This window comes from Chinchilla lanigera, unplaced genomic scaffold (genome assembly GCF_000276665.1).
Source record: "Chinchilla lanigera isolate Chin_1 unplaced genomic scaffold, ChiLan1.0 scaffold00100, whole genome shotgun sequence".
NCBI classification, from domain to species: Eukaryota; Metazoa; Chordata; class Mammalia; order Rodentia; family Chinchillidae; genus Chinchilla; species Chinchilla lanigera.
In genome coordinates this window covers 2,380,918-2,398,318 of record NW_004955501.1, presented here as the reverse complement: position 1 = coordinate 2,398,318, position 17,401 = coordinate 2,380,918, and the positions used below count along the sequence as shown (strand labels likewise).

Here is a 17,401-nt window from a genome sequence, read left to right as displayed (position 1 = left end):
CTTGGTATAAGGCCTACAGATACCTTCTTACCTTTGTCTGTACTTTCTCAGGGTGGATAGAGGCCTTTCCCACTGCTCGGGAAACTGCTGATGCAGTCTCTAAGGCTCTTATATAAGATGTCATTCCCCAACTTGGTCTACCTCAAAGTATCCAATCAGATAATGGGCCAGCTTTCATCTCTCAGATCACTCAACAGGTATCCTCAAGCCTACATGTTATTTGGCATCTACACATTCCATACCATCCACAATCCTCAGGAAAGGTTGAAAAGGCTAATGGCCTAATTAAAACACACCTCACGAAATTAATCTTAGAATTCCAACAGCCTTGGCCTCAGCTCCTACCCTTAGCTCTCACTTGATTCTGAGCACTCCCTCGAGCACCTACTTTTCTAAGCCCTTTTGAGCTCATGTATGGGAGACCTTTCTTACTCAATAATCTCCGAGCTCACAAAACCTTCCTCTGTTGGCAGACTACATTCCTGTCCTCTCCATCCTGAGACACCTCCTCTGCCAACATGGTAATTCTTGCCTCCTATAACCAGCCACAGGCTCAAGCCCAGACACTCCCATTATCCCGAAGACCTAATCCTTCTCAAATCTTCTAAGCCCATATGACTACAACCTAAGTGGATGAGACCACACCTGGTCACCCTTAAGACACCAACAGCAGTCAAAGTCACCAAACTACCCTTCAGGTTCCACATCACCCAGGTTAAATGGTGCCCAAAGGACTCTGACATCCTTAACCCCATATCCTCTGAGTGGTCATCACACCTTCCTTTCCCCTACTCACCTTTGACTCACCAGAAGGTCCAAGAGGCCCCCAGTTTAATCTATGTATTGCTACCCAGTCTGGTTCCTGATCCCCTATCTCCTGCTAATCCTCACATCTGCTGTTGGGCTCTGGGTCACCTTTCCAAAACACTGTAAGATTCCACACAAACTTGTCTTCCTGTTCCTACATGGATTTTTGGACTGTCCACCCTCAACTGCATAAACAAGACACACCAATGAGGTTGCTCTCACCACCTGTCATTCTTGTCCTGCTACTCTTTCCCTCTCCACCCTCTGCCCAAAGCCCTGCTGTCTTCTTGTTTTCTTTCACTAAACAAGATGGCACTATTCTCACTCAACAAAACTGGACTACAGGTCCTCTCACACTTGACAACCCCTATGCACTTTAGGCCTTCCCTTGTCACCTCCTTACTGCAAGGAATCATTCCTGTGAGTGTTCGTGCTTTTCAAATGTACCCCCCCGACATTATACATCTGCCCAGAAAATAAAAACTATCCTCCCTGCTTAAACACTGTCCCCACTGGGGCTCCATCACAAGGTCACCCATACAGCCAATGAATTCTTCTTAAACTTCACCCTTTTCTGACCAGACACCTTCACATTCTTTCCCCAAAGCCGTATCTGGGGACTCTGAGAATACAATCTGTCTGGCTATGAGGGTGGCCTATTGCTAACCCTACAAAAAAAGATGACCACAGGCCACCCAACTTCTCAATTCACTCACTCCTCTTCTCACCCCTACTTGACTTCTCCACTTCAAGTTCTCAATGATAACTTCTAGTCTGTCAAAAATGTCACTCACATCCCCAATGCCACTGTATTTTCCAGTGGCTGGCTCTGTCTTCCTTTCCAACAAAATCTGTACATGGCCTACCTTGTGACCTTAAATGTCTCTTCTCTTCTGCCTAACTCTAAGGCAAAAAATATTGGTCTCCTACATCTAGCTCCCCAACACCAACAGCCCAATAACGTCTCTTGCATCTACCACCCTAATCCCTCTCAGTCCACTGCTAGAGTGGAAAACCTAACCTGCACATACCTCCTCCCTGGCCCTGACACCTCAACTTCCATCTGCCCTCCCACAGACAATGTTTTGTCTGTAGCCAGGAGACTCTCACCTGCCTCCTGTCCACCTGGCAAGGCTCTCTTGTACTCTGGCCACTGTCACTCCACAGGTCTCCCTGAGCACAGAGGACCAAATCGTAACAGGTTAGATATTCTGCCCCAAAACCACAAAAGGTCCCAAAGGGCAGTACAGATCACCTCAGTCCTGACAGGCACAGGCCTCTTCTCAGTGACTGGTATGGGAACCAAGAATAGCTGCTCAGGACAGCTGCTCATTTTTACTCTAAGTTATCCACCGACCTTGCTACTGCTATTGAGGAAGTCACAGGGTTCATCACCTTCCTCCATATTCAGATCAATCATTGGCAGCTGTGGTCCTCCAAAAAAATGTTGAGCTCTTGATGTTTTAACAGCTGAAAAATGTGGCACCTGTGCTGTGCTGGGAGAGGGATGTTGCTACTTCATTAACTAGTCAGGTATTGTCATGGATAAGGTACAAAAGCTCCGAGACTTTGTTGCCCATAAATGAAAAGAGGTCGCCAATTCTTCCTGGTGGCCTGATTGGGGACACTGAATGCCTATCATCCTTCCCACTGTACATCCTCTCACCATGATCACTGTCTTGCTACTCATAGGACCCTATCTTTCTAAACTTTGTTCAAGCTTTCTCTAATCTGGGATATGAGCCTTTACCACCAAAGAACTCCTTGTTGTGGCCAAGAACTCAGGCACTACCTTCTGTATGGGTCTGACCCACCATCCTGATGACTGCAACAGCCCCCACCATGTTGCCCAGTCAGCAGGAAGCAGATTGAGAGAGTCATCATCCCTTAATAACAAAAAGACAGGAATGATGGTTTTCTGCCCATGTGGAACTCTGCCAGGGCCATCATGGTGGCAATCGAACAGGGCACTGGATCAAAAAAATGACAATGAGTTCCTTCAAACCTAACTTCTGTGTTCTTCCTTGAGTCCCAAAATAAACTTCCTGTTTCCTTTTTGTGCACACCCCAACAACCCTCCAACCCTCTCCTCATACAATATATTGCCTGCCCATGTTAACTCCACCCCTAGGCTAACCTAATAAAATCCCGATCCCCAGCTCCCTCCTCCAAGGGTCCTTGCAATTTCCGGCAGCCCTCCCTGCTGGCAATAAAGGCTTCTTTTCCTCTGTTGATGTCTCTTTTTTTTTTGTTTGTTTTTTTGTTTTTTTTCCTCCGGTACCGGGAACCGAACTCACGACCTTGCGCTTGCCAGGCAGGCGCTTTTTGCCGCTGAGCTAAATCCCCAGCCCCTGTTGATGTCTCTTTACAGCGCCAAAAACTTTACCACAAGATCCCTAATTTTTGAGTTTGTACTGCTCTGGGGGAAACATCTACATATTCCCATCTGAGACCCTCTGGTTATTTCAAGTAACTGCCTCAGCAACCACCTGCCTCATAAGATAATCCTGGCTCATGGGAGTGACTATGATACAAATTTAGGAGTTCCGTGTTATGGGGAATGTGAGTGTGATGAAAAGGAAGCAGAGGGCACCATTCTCTAGAATTGGGGTTCACGGAATCTATCCTCTGACACCAAGGGCGTGACCAATTAATATGTGATTTTCAGAACCTAGGGTGGCAAACAGTTCTTTTTCTGCTGTCTTCCTTGTAGCACAAAACTTTGTAATTCAGTTATCCTCTGCTATTCCACTGTGGCTCCTGCTTTTTCCCCACCCTCAGCATGTGCAGCCTGAAAAGCTCTGGAGAGAAAGTACGCCAGGCACTGCAGAAATTCTGTGCTTTTTAGGTAAGAAACTCAGCTGAGAGGATTTCATTTGTTTCAGCTGGAACTCATTCTTGTTCAATATCTGGTTGATACAACTGAAAGAACTGAGGTGGCAGAGAAGAAACACCTGCTAAACAATGTCCTGCCTGTAGGGTGCGTAATTTAAGAAGACATGAAGAGCAGCTCTGCTTGGCACAAGCCATAATCATCCATCCTTGCCTGCTCCTCTAAGCACTTTGGTTTTGAGGAATCCTTTCTTCCTCTTTTTAATTATTATTTTTGTGGTGCTGGGGATCAAGCCCAAGACCTTGGAAGGGTAGCACTGTGACTGATGTATAGTCCTAGCACAGCTGAGAAGAACTGCCCACCTATAACCACAACACAGTCCTGGCCTAACCCTGGTGGACACTTCTACTTAAAGGACAGGAGAGATGAAAGCTCTTGGCCACCAATTTGTCCAGTGGTGGTTATAACTATGGGGTGTCTAGGGCCCTCCTCCTAAGTAGACATTCCCAAGAAGCAGTACAGAGGCATAACACAACTTCTAACACTACATAAACGTGGGTCCTCTATCTGCATTTTGTCAGATCATGTGTTGCTGACAAGACTGTATGTATCACAGAGGGAGAGCCATCACTGTGCCTTCATCTTTCCCCATGAAGCACCTAGATCTGTACCAATGTCTAATCAGAGGACAAGAGCTTCAAGTCATTCATTACAATTAATGCAACAAATATCCTGATTTTTTTTTTGACAGATGATCTTGCTGTGAGGTCTATGCTGGCCTTGAACTTGTGGTATCTTTCTGCCTGTTTCTGAATCTTGGGCTTACAGACATGCATCACAATGCTTGGCACAACTGCTTTCAAGTAACCACCAATATCAGTAGCATGTGTGGGAACCATCAGCCACGGGGGATACCATTCTCACTGTAGGAGCAACCACAGGTGGTACACCCCACATCCATACTCTGCTGTCTGCACCATACCTGCCTGTAATACCTGAGGGTCACCACTCTTGTAAGAACTGCAAAGCCAGTGGGTATTTCTGACTCTGCTGTGGTATGCTGCATCCCTAGATCCGTTCATCACAGCTGAAAAAGTTACAGGGTGAATACACTATGGTGCCCAGCTATAAATAAACTCAACACAGCAAAACAAACTGATACCCAAAGATACATCATCAGGCTAAGAAGGCCCCCATATAAAAGCAGAAGAGAGCCGGGCATGGTAGTGCATACCAATAATTCCGGCACTGGGGTGGCTGCGGCAGGATTACTACTGTGAATTCAAGGCCAGGCTGGGCTCCATAGTGACTTCAAGGCCAACCTCAACTAGATAGAGACCTTGTCTCCAAACATCAGAAAACAAAACAAAAAACCCAAAAACTCCCCTAAAACCCAACTAAATAAACAACAAAAAAGGACAACAAAACACACATAGACACACACACACAGAGACAGAAGAGATAACCATCCCAACAGATGTACAAATTCAACATACAAACATAAGAAGTAAGCTAGGCAGGGTGGTGCATGCCTGTAATTCCAGCACTTTGGGAGGCTGAAGCAGGAGGGTCACAAGTTTCAGACTACCCTGACAAACTTATTGACTTATCAAGACTCAAAAAAAGTGCTGGGGATATAGTGCAGTGCAAAGGCCGTGGATTCAATCCTCAGTACCAGAACAAAACAAAACAAACATCAAAAAACCAAACACAAGAAATATTTTTTTAAAAGGTAATTAAGACAACTCCTGAAGTTTTTAATTTTTCAACTCTGAAGACAGCAAAATAGATGGAATGGCTGATAAAGGAATGATTTTTAAGAGCTTGATGAAATTCAAGAGAATAGAGATAGATGGCAAAATAAAATGAGGAACAAAAGAAGGATATAAATGAGAAACTCAGCAAAGAAACTGAAATACAACCAGACAGATATCTTGGAAATAAAGAGCTCAAGAAGTCAGATAAAAAAAATTTCAACTGAAAGTCTTAACAGTGGTCTTGGTCAAGCAGAAGAAATAATACTTGAGCTTGAAGACAGGTCTGCTGAAATATCATTTAGACAGAAGTAAGGAAAAAGAGAACATTGAAGATCTCTGGAACATCATTAAAGGGTCAAACGTCAACGTAATCAGCATACCTACAGGAGAAGAAATAAGGGTCAAGGGCATAGAAAACCTATTCAATGAAATCACAATAGAAAAATTCCCAGATCTTAGGAAATACATGGGTAGCTAGGTAAAAGAGATCTTTACAACCTCAAATAGCCACGACCAGAAAAGCATCTCTCTATGGCATATTAAACTCTCAAAAGTACAGGTCAAAGAATATTAAAATCTACAAGACACATTAAAGGCAAAATCATTAAATTACCAGCAGATTTCTCAGCATAAACCCTAAAGGTCAAGAAGACATAAAATAATGTATTTCAAGTCCTAAAACAAAGTAACTACAAACCAATTCTTTACAATTTAAGGAGAAATAAAGACTTTCCAAGATAGGGATTAACTAAGGGAATTCACAAACACAAGACCAGCCTTACACAAAAGACATTTAAGGGCTTGGCATTGTGGTGCATGTTTGTAATCCCAGCACATGAAGCCTGATGTAGGAAGAATGGTGGGAGTTCGAGGTTATCTAGGGCTTTATAGTGAGTTCAGACATCCTGAACTAGTATGAGATCCTGTTTCAAAACACAAACACATACTAAAAAAAGATGCTTAAAGAAATTCTATGTGTAGAGTAGAAAAAAAGATAACCATCATCATGAGAGCACATGAAAAAAATAAATCCCACTAAAGGAGTAGATATACATAGGAGAAATAGGAATGAATCAAACACTGTCAATATAGTAAATAAACTAGAAAGATGAATAAGAGCAGAAAACAAAAATATTCAAAACAACCAGGAGGAAATCAACAAAATGAGAAGAACTAGCCCATACCTTACAATCATAACTCTAAACACAAATGATCTTAATTCTCCAATTAAAAAACAGACTGGCTGAATGGATTTAAAAACAAGACTCAACAATATCCTGCCCACAAGAAACTCAGGTCAGTTCTGAAGGCAGACTGGAATCGCTTCTCAGCCTTTTGGCTAAGATTAAGTATAAAGACAGACTGGAAGTAAAAACATGGAAAATGATTTTCTAAGCTAATGTAAAATGAAAGCAAGCTAATGTAAAATGAAAGAACAGCTATACTTATATTCACCAACACAGACTTTGAAGAAGAGACAGTGGTCACTATATTACGATCAAAAGATGAACTGATCAAGAAGATATGATTATTAATGTATACATCAAATATTGGAGGATCCAATTTTATAAATCAAAAACTATTAGACTTAAAGAGATACACCCCAATACTATAATAGCAGGAGACTATAATGCCTTACTCCAAACAAGATAGATCATCCAGACCTCCCACTCTGCAAATCAATAAAGAAACATTAGAATTAAAGTACATTACAGATCAAATAGACTTAACAACACTTTTTGAAAGTAGGAGGAGGATCACTAGGGATTAGGAAGAGGATTTAACTGGGGGATAGGGTGGAAGAATGGTGGATGGATATGATAAATGCACTATGTATGTATGTACATAGGTATGTATCACAATGAATCCCATTAATTTGTATAATTAACATGTTACTAATTATAATTTTTAAAAGTTCTCTATTTTTTTCTGCACTAACACATCTGAATATACCTATCAGTGATACTCAAAACTATGGCAATAATTCTAAGAGGGGGTAGCTGCATTAAAGAATTAACTACTTCCTATAAAAGGCTTTTGACAATCATCTGATTTTAGCTTTATAACAACACAGAAAGAGTATCAGTAAATCCCTACCTGTTCTGGCATAGCTCCATGTTCAATTCCAGTCTTCAATAATCTGTAGCAATTACCAAATAGATCCCATTTTGTGAGATCATGAGCACTAAAATAAACAAAAGATGCGTTAACTTCATTCTATAACGGAAAAAAACTTAAGCTCAATTTTATTAAGAAGAACAAAATATCGTTTTTTTTTTACAGAACTGAAAAAGATCCATCAAGAAAATGTTTAAGTGTGTATGGGTGGTGGTAGTGGGAGGCCAGAAATAGAAAAGAATAAAAAAAGAGCTTCATTACAAAAATCAACAGCAATAAAGTGTCATCTATCACGTGGTTAATTTAAGCTCATATTCTTTGCATGAATAACCTTTCTTTTTAATACATTTTAAACAAATCCATTCATAATTTTAACATATATAGCTATGTGTATTTCTTGACAAAGAGATTTGTGCTTATGAAGAAAATGAAGGCAAACTTAGGGGAAAGGAAATATGGGAAAGAAACCTGGAATGTGAGGCAAAAAGACTGTGGGTTTGAAGCCAGCCTGATTACATAGCTGACACCATGTCTCAAAAAAAAATGAAAAAGAAGAGTAGTATAGCTATTTATATGGAATAGCTATTTATATGGGCTGAAGACTTCCGAACAAAATTTTAAATTCTCAGAAACTCCGCTGAAAATGCTTCTTTTAATACTGGCTGCCACCTTTTATCTTTAGATGAGAAAGTATTTTTTAAAGAGTTTGTTTTTCTGTGGAATTTCAGAAATTTACTTGCGTATAAGTAAAATGCTTAGATTCATTCATTCATAGTTGCCTAGACTGATCTTGAACTCCTGGGCTCAAGTGATCCTCCTGCATCAGACTCCAGAGTAGCTGGCATTACAGGAATGTACTACCAGACAGGATAAAAGCTTTAAATTTCAGAAACTGCTTTTAAAATGTAAAGAATTAATTAAGCATCATAACCAAATTTTCTTTTGACAACAAAGTTCTGTTGTCCTTTCTTCATGCAACAGATAAGCATATCTCATTCCAAGGGATATACAAATTACATTTGAAAACACATAGTTCATTCATCTGAGTCTCTTTTCCTTACTCAAATCCAAAATGTTCAGTGTACATAGTAAGACCACAGTGATAAAAATAAAAAAAGAACAACTCAAAGTAAAAGCCCAAAGGATTGAGTTTTGTGGCTTTCCCTCATTTTCATTTATTTATTTACTTTCACAAAACATTTACATTATATACATTTTACCATGCACATGGAATATTGATTTCATTTAAAAAATCAACAAAAAGTTATCTATTACATGGTCAACTTAAGCTTATATTCTATACATAAGTAATCTTTTTTAAAATACATATTAAACAAATTCACTGCTGTTCTGAAATATGTGTATGTGGGGGAATGCCTATATGGAGCTAATTTGTTTTTTGTAGTGAGAACACTTAAAATCTAATTGCAGTAATTTTCTCTCTTTAGAATTAATTAATCAATTTATTTATTTATTTATTTATTTATTTTTGGTACTGGGAATCAAACTTAGGACCTTGTGCTTGCCAGGCAGATGCTGTGCCAATGAGCTATAACCCCAGCCCTTTTAAAATTAATTTTACTGGTACACATTAGATATACTAATAATTATATTCATCATAGGGAATTTGTACCTATATATATTTTGATTTTTCTTTTTCTCCCCATTCCCCTCCGTTCAACCCTACTTCCCTTCCTTATTTACAAAAGCTTTATTTCTGTTTTTCCTTCTATTCTCTTTTTTCCTACTCTCAGTAATTAACAAGAATGTAAGACAGTGTTAACTGCCATTATCATGCTGTACAGGAGATATCTTGAACTTATTCCTCTTTTCTAGTGGAAATTTTACATCCTCTGACCATCTTCAAATCCACACCAATATTTGGAAAGATTTTTAAAGCTATCAATTAAAAATTATACATATAAAAAGCTGGCAAATTAAGCTCATCTAATTTGTTACACTCAGTACATTAAATAATCATTAGATTAATAATGTACCTTAATTAAATAATAAAACATAATTCACCTGGAAAAACTTTCAGTAGTCTAGAAAAAAATAACACCTCAGTATTTCTGTAAAATTTTCCCGTGTTATATGAAGACTGAGCATTACAATCTGCTTGTGTATCTTGGTTAGTATAGACTAGTCACTAGATCGACTTTAAATAAAATGACATACTTGTGGAAAGAAGTTAACCGCTTTAAGGTGGAAAGAACATTGTAAATATCATCATCATCAGCTTCTTCACCCTATAAATAATAAATATCTCATTAACATAACTTAAATTCACATTAAAGTTTATTAATACTTAACTGAAAAATTCTTTATTATATAAGTAAGTACACATTCATGGTAGATAAATAAGAAAATCAAATATGAAAAAAATATACCATGATCCCAATATCTAGAAATTGGCAATTTATGCATTTAAACGTGATAAACATAACTTTGTTCACTTTTCTAATTAATACTATGAACACATTCTTTGACACTGCTGAGTGAAAGGGTATTTCAACGTTCTTTGGTCTTTTTATTGGTATGGTTGATATTTGAGCCCAGGACTTCACGTAGGTAAACATGCTAGCTCTGAGTTATATTCCTGTCTTGAAAGATTTTTAATCGTTACTTCAAATATTTTACTGAGTTGGGCATGGTGATACACACTTGTAATACTGGTACTCTAGAAGGCTGAGGCAGGAGGAACTCAAGTTTGAACTTTGCCTTGGCAACTTATTGCAATCCTGTCTCAAAATAAAAAATAAAAGGCCTAGGATGTTGCAGATGCTGGGTTCAATTTCCAGTATGTGGGGTGGGGTGGATTTTACTTTTTTTTAGTTATATCTGTAATTTGAAAATCTTAATGAAAAATCATAGTGTTTGAAAAATATGAGAAGTTCAAATAGTAGGAAAAAGTCTTTTAAAAATCAGTTACATGAATTAAAAGGAAAATTCTTATCAGCCCCGTTGTCAGTGCATGGAGAATTACAAATGTTAGATTGCCATACACATTGGGAAGACAGCAAGAAGTAGGTGAACCAGAAATAATTAGAAAAATAAATTGTTATAACAGCGCGTGCTTTCAAGGTGATTATGCATCCTTTGTAAGTACATTTAATTTGTATGTTCTATTCATCAGTATATCATACTATTTCAGGGACATTAAAATGCAAATTAGGTCCAAGAATAGGAAATGAAATGGGTTAAGGAAAAGCAGACCCCAAAGACTTTCCTTGAAAGAGGGAAAAATGGCAGGCATGGTGGTGCTTGCCTGTAATCCTAGCACTGAGGCTGAGGCAGGAGGGTCACTGTGAGTTTGAAGCCAGGCTGGGCTCCATAGTGAGTTCAAGGCCAGCCTGAACTACATAGTGAGACCCTGTCTCAAGAAAACAAAATACCCACCCTCCAATCTACTGATGGCTTCAACAAACAAATAAAACATATATTTAGAAAAGGAGGTAGGGAAACAAGGGAAACAAAAATAACCTCTCTTTTTTGGTACTGGGAATGAAACTCAGGACCTTGCGCTTGTCAGTCAGGTGCTGGGCCACTGAGCTGTATCCCCGGCCCCAAAAATAACCTATTAAGATTGATCACTATAGGATACAGGGGTGAAATAGTGCTTCTAGGTTCTGAAACAACTAAAGAGTTCTACTGGTTTATTTTGCAACAGAAGTAATTTATATACTCAGCTATCCTGAATAATTATTAGCCCAAACTATTACATAAACACATTAATTTTAGAACAGACCTCTTGCAACAGGTCTTCCACAGAATGATTGAATCGGTCTACAAACTCATCAATCAGCTGGCTCCGAGCTATGTCAACTCTATTCTGGATGGTATATTCTTCACTGCATAAGATGCTATAGGTTTTACTGCAGGCTTCCAGAACATCTGATTCTACGTGTTTCTCCACAACAAATTTAATCTGTTTTAACAAAGCGTCCAGATGCTGAGAAAAAGAAAAGAAAAACTATTATACTTAATGATGACAAAAATCAGCACCTGCCAAGTAACAAACAGACATATTAATACATGAAAGTAAAATAACGCAGTTAATAAAACTACTCAGGCAGCAGAATTTTAATGTCTTACCTTTTCCATTCTACCTGTGCTGTAGATTTCTAGATCAAAGTACTGTGGAATTTGTAGCAAGTTTGCTACCTTTTCCGCATCTGCAGAATACTAGAATGAGAAGCAGCGAAGAAAAAGCAGTAACTATTTTAACAGTAGACTGAAAGCAAACTCAGTGGTATATGATCACAAAATTGTAACTCAGACTGTACCTTTGATAGTAACATAGGAAGAGTTATAATAAAATGCTCGGTCAATTTGTTTCTATCATCTATTTGAGTTTTCCTTTCTTTGGCAGTTAGCACCTAGAAATAAAATGGTAAAAGAGTAAGTGTCAACGTGCTGGTTTATGAATCTAAAATGTTACACAAAATAATGAAGCAATGGTAGGTAACATAACCAAAAATTTTAAGAGAAACTTAAACTAATTAAATATATCCAGTTTTAAGCAAATTTATTTAACATACACCATTACTTTATTAAATAGCTAAAGTTTAGGTAAATTATCACTTGCTTAACTTAAATAAAAACATGAATATTTCTATAAAACGAATTTTATTTTATTACACGGCTGGGGATGGCACCCAGGGCTTTGTGTATGCTAGGCAATGGCTCTACCACTGAACTACATCCCCAGCCTAAAAGAAATTTTAAAATGCTGAAAAAATTAAGTTTTTGTTGAGTTTGAATGTCAATGTGTTTGCACTGATCTCTCCTATGTTAAATACACAGACATTTTCAACAAAAGTATGATTTTTTGGCATCACCAGAAGCTAATTATCATGTATTTTCAAAGTATATATGAATGATACTTCTAGATTCATTTCTGTTTGAGTCTCCTTATAACTAAGTTCATAAATCTGTTAGGCGGTAGTCTACAGAAAAGTGTATCCTGTGATCACAGCACAAATTTAAGTTGATAATGTTCATCCCTTTATTTTGTATTCAACTTGTTAAACCACAAGTGGTTTCGAAAATAAAATATTAAACTGCAAGCTCAGTCTAAGATAATTTCCTCAAAGTATTCTACATTTTGTTATTTTCCTGAAGAGATTTACCATCATAATGTTGAATGGTTTCATAAACAGAAATATTCCAACATAAAATGCCACTTTATAAATGTAAACCCCAAATGGGAAGAAGATGCTTTCTGATTATTTTATGTAATTCAGAGGTTGAACAACCACCTTGGAATGATTTACCAATTACTTTGTCTAGTTCTGTGCAAAGTAACTAAGGGAACAACACATGTAGTGCAATATATATTCAGGAATGGATTCAGAATATTAAGAAATCATAAAATTCATGTGACAATGTATAAGGAGTCTAAGGATATATTTGTTATTTTCTCATTATGTCAGGCTCTTTGCATACATGAACTTATCTACTCCTCCCAATACCTCTGATTAAATAGCAAAAATAGCAGGGAACAGGAATTTGACAATATCTAACAAAATTATATACACATATTTGCTATGATCTAGAAATTCCATTTCTGGCAATCTATCCTATCAACACAACTTGTACAAGTAAGACATGACCACACAGTATTTCTAGTAGCAAAAATGTAGCAATAATCTAAAACATTGTCAACAGGCAACTTTCAATACTGCATCCTTATAATACATATTGTATAGCCATAAGAAAATGAAGTTAACCAAATAAAGTTATGGAATTATATCCAAGATACACAGTTAAATAAAAAAGAGAAATGTACAGAACAGTATATAATGTACACTATCTTTTGTAAAAGATTGGCAGGCAGGAAAAATGAGGAATAAGAATACATGCATCTATATGAGTACAGGCATTAACATGTGTATATGCAAAATGAAATACCAGAAGGGTAAACCACAACACAAATAAAAATGTTTACTGGAATAAAGGGTAGAAAGAGGTATGTCTACAAGTAAGATATCTCTGAATACATAGTTTTCCTTGGTTTTTACTTCTTATAATGTTTACTTCAAAAAAGTAAAGCAGAAAAACCTTATAATTAGAGAGGTAAAAAGCCAAGCTAAATTTGAGTCAAAAATAATGAATGAGAGATAGATTCTCAAGTTGCCTAGCAGAAATTATATAACCTGTCAGTAATCAATATTCATACTGCTAAGATTTTGATCTTTACCTCTTTATTAAAAGGAACCATGGTTCAAGGGAGAAATGGTGGATTCCTGTGCTAGAGTAGTGTGGAACTCAGGCTTTAAGACAACTAATGGTTTCTAATTCCAGGTCCTCATGACCTCGTAGTCTTTCCCCTCCAAATAAGGCTGACTTGTATAGCCAACAGGATGTCACAGAAACTAAACTGTGTAATTTAAAACATATTATTCAAAAATTTTTTTATACTACTTAGGACTGAGCCTAGAGCCTTGCACTCACTAGGCAAGAGCACTTTAACTGAGATCCATTGCTAGTGTGATACTGTGATACTGTGTGGTTTTTGAGACTTGGTCATGAAAGACACAGCAGTGCCCACCTGACCACCTATACATTTGCTCTGGGAAAGGTCAGCAGCCATGTCGTGAGAAGACTCAAACAGTCCTATAGAGACTTTCCTGTGGATAAGGTCCAAAATCTCCTTCCAGTAGAATGAATTTGTCAGTCACACAAGTGAGTCATTATGTAAGTGGACTCTGCAATCCAAGTCAAACCTTCGGGTGCTACAAACAGGACTAGCATCTGGACTGTAACCCTAGCAGAGACCTTACAGCTAAGCCATTAGTGAATGTCTGACCCACAAAAACTGTATAAGATAATGAAGGCTTACAGTTTCAAAACTAAATTTTGGAATAGTTTGCTACAGAAAGTAAACCTGGGCATTTTGTTCTGAAAGAAAGTGAGAAAGTACTCAAAAATGATAGTATCTGTGAAAGGACTAGAAATTAGCCTGAAGGGACAATCACTGGTTAAGGTTGGGACACATTTTTATTATGGAAAATCTAAAAACATTCAAAGCATTGTAATAACCTTGCATTCTGTAAATCTTGTTTCAGCATGTCTCCTGAAGAGACTTTTATTCTGATAACATTTTAAGGCAAAACATTGTATGTAATTTCACCCTTAAATATTTAAGTGAATGTCCCTAACAGAAGAGGGCTTAAAAATAAAACATCATCTCCAACAAAATGAAAAATTCCTTAATGACATTTCCCATGCAATCCATAGTTTCCTCAAACACTGCCTTTTACAATCTGTTGAAATGCAGATCTAACTACATTTGGCTGGTATGTCCCTATGTCTTAAATTTTTAAAGTTTCTAATAGTTACTGCTTTTCCACATTCTGAATTTGGCTTTTTGCATCCCTGTAGTCTCATTTAACATATTCTTCTATCTTCATATTTTCTTGAAAACTGGTAGGTACTTCTAGAAGCTGGATTACACCAGACCCCTCCCTGACACCTCCCCCTCCCTGCCCAGGAACACTTTAATGGTGGTAGTCTCATTTTCAATAGTATTAAGTTTAACTAGTGGGTTCAGGTGATTTCAGACCATGTACACACTCTGAAGTTTCCCATCACCTTTTCACTAACTTTAGGCCACTGATGATGTTATCTAGATCCATTATTTGTGTGTCAAAACACTGATGTTTTTATTCTACCATTTCTCCATTGATTACTAGTGGCACTTGTACTCAAAAATTTGCCTTGCCAGTTATTTGGTTACCCAGAAATACTAGTATTACTAATACAGGAAAGGTAAATATTATATGTTTTTATGATATAATAGAATGTATATGGCCAGGGATATAGCTCAGTGGCACAAGCACCTGCATGGCAAGTGCAAGGTCCTGAGTTTGAGTCCTGGTACCAAAAAAAAAAAAAAAAAAAAAAAAAAAGAAAGTATAAATGTATCCTTTTGGCTGAAAACGGTGGCGGGTCCTTGTATTCCCAGTATTCCAAGAGGCAGAGACAGATTACAAATTTGAGTCTTGCCTGAGCAACTCAGGAAGACTGTCTCAAAACAGAGCTAAGAATGAATCTCAGTGTGAAGGCCCTGGTTTTAGTCTCAGTATTGGGAAAAAAAAAAAAAAAAAAGCAAATTAAACAAAAAAGAAAAGACTCCCACAAAAAACACACAAAACAAAAACTTGGGGTGTGTACGTGTGTGCACGCGTGCGAGAGAGAGACAGACAGACAGACAGACACCTTGAACTCATGATCCTCTTGCCTCAGCCTTTCAGGTAGGGGCATTATAAGTATGTGTTACCATGTTCAGCTAAAAATTATTTGCCAAAAATCTGTAACTTGATCTGAACTGACAAAGTCCTTAGAATTAACATTAGGTAGAAAATTTATCATCAAGAGAAAAATCACAAAGTGTTAAGTAACAGTAGGAGAAATCAGATGGAAAAACATGCTCCTAGAGTTGCTTTTAATTGAGAGAGGAATACTAAATCTCCATCTCTTAACTGTTGAACCATTTCTCCTTTCAAATTTCTCAGTTCCTATTTTATACATTTTGGGGCTCCGTATGTGTAGATATATACATACATACATATATTATATATATATAACTGTATATCTTCCCAATGTATTGACTCTATAGGGTATCCTTTTTGTTTCTAGTGACATTTTTATTTTAAGCCTGTATGTCTAATGATGATTTCTTCACATACTTACTCATTTTGTGACTTTCTGTCATCCCTTTTACTTTCAACATATTCATATGTTCAAATATGACCCAAGCTGATAGTCTTTTTTAATACTGAGGACTGAATGAACACAGTAGCATGCTAACACTGAGCTACATCTCCAGCCCTTTTTATTATTTAAAAAATTGAGACAGGGTTTTGGTAAGTTACCCAGGCTAACCGCAAACTTGAGATCTTTTTGCCACCAAGTACAGCTTCAAATCTCTGTATTTTTATTGAAACCCTTCCTCCCCCATGTTCTTTTGTGGTACTGTGGATTAAACCCAGGGCCCCTGTATGCTAAGGAAGGGTTCCTCCACTGTACTACATTCTCAGCCCTCAATATAATTTGTGATATTGATGAATGTATGTCACCCTGTCAGCCACTTACTATCTGTGATTTTTATGACTCATGTCTTTTTTTATTTCTCTTTTAGTTACTCTTTCACTTTTTGGAGCTGCATATTTTTTCTATACTACTATGATTTCTCTTGATAATGCTTTCTTTTCAGATATAGATGGTTGTTTTAGGGATCAGAACATGTATCTCTAATTTTAATTGACTTCAGGTTAATACTGAATTAACTGTAGCAAAATACAGTCATTTTACTTCAGTTCCGTATCTTTTTTCCTTCTTTTGCTAAAACAGTCACAATTATAATGAGTATATATTACAATCTCAACATATGAGTACTATAGTTATTGTTTTAAATAATCTCATGCTCCATTAAAAATTAAAAAATACATATACACATAGCCTTTTATATCTACCCATAGACTAGAGTTACCACTGCATGATGTTCCTTCTTATGACTTGAGATACTTATTTTAATATATTTTGTAAGGCAGATCTTCTCTCAAGTCTTTGTTTTTTGCTCATCTGGAAATGGTTTTTTATTACACTATCATTTATGAAAGATAAATTACTGTGCTTAAAATTACTCGGTTTTCATTTAAGAGTTCTCCTTTCTTCTCACATTTTCTTCCAATTTTTTGACTACATTTTCCATTAGTTATTTGAATTTATTCATAAAAAGGGCATTAAAGTAGTTTTATACTAAACCTACCCTCTGGGCCAAATAAGAGGGCATTTCTATTGCCACTGATTTTTTTTCCCCCTCCCTGAGTAAGGTCAATTTCTTTTCATGCATGTAATTTTTCTTTAAAAAGCATTTAAG

At 37.2% G+C, this 17,401-nt stretch overlaps 1 protein-coding gene across 1 annotated transcript in view; it reads right to left on the bottom strand.

Annotated features, from left to right (window-relative positions):
• The window catches only part of Stag1 (stromal antigen 1), a gene marked incomplete in the record, with an annotated part of 394,726 nt that overhangs the window by 67,021 nt on the left and 310,304 nt on the right, over positions 1 to 17,401 (bottom strand). Inside the window, 5 exon segments of the mRNA XM_013505748.1 lie at positions 7,495 to 7,582; positions 9,694 to 9,764; positions 11,264 to 11,467; positions 11,611 to 11,700; positions 11,802 to 11,894. Of these exon segments, the coding sequence (XP_013361202.1) occupies positions 7,495 to 7,582; positions 9,694 to 9,764; positions 11,264 to 11,467; positions 11,611 to 11,700; positions 11,802 to 11,894 (546 nt within the window).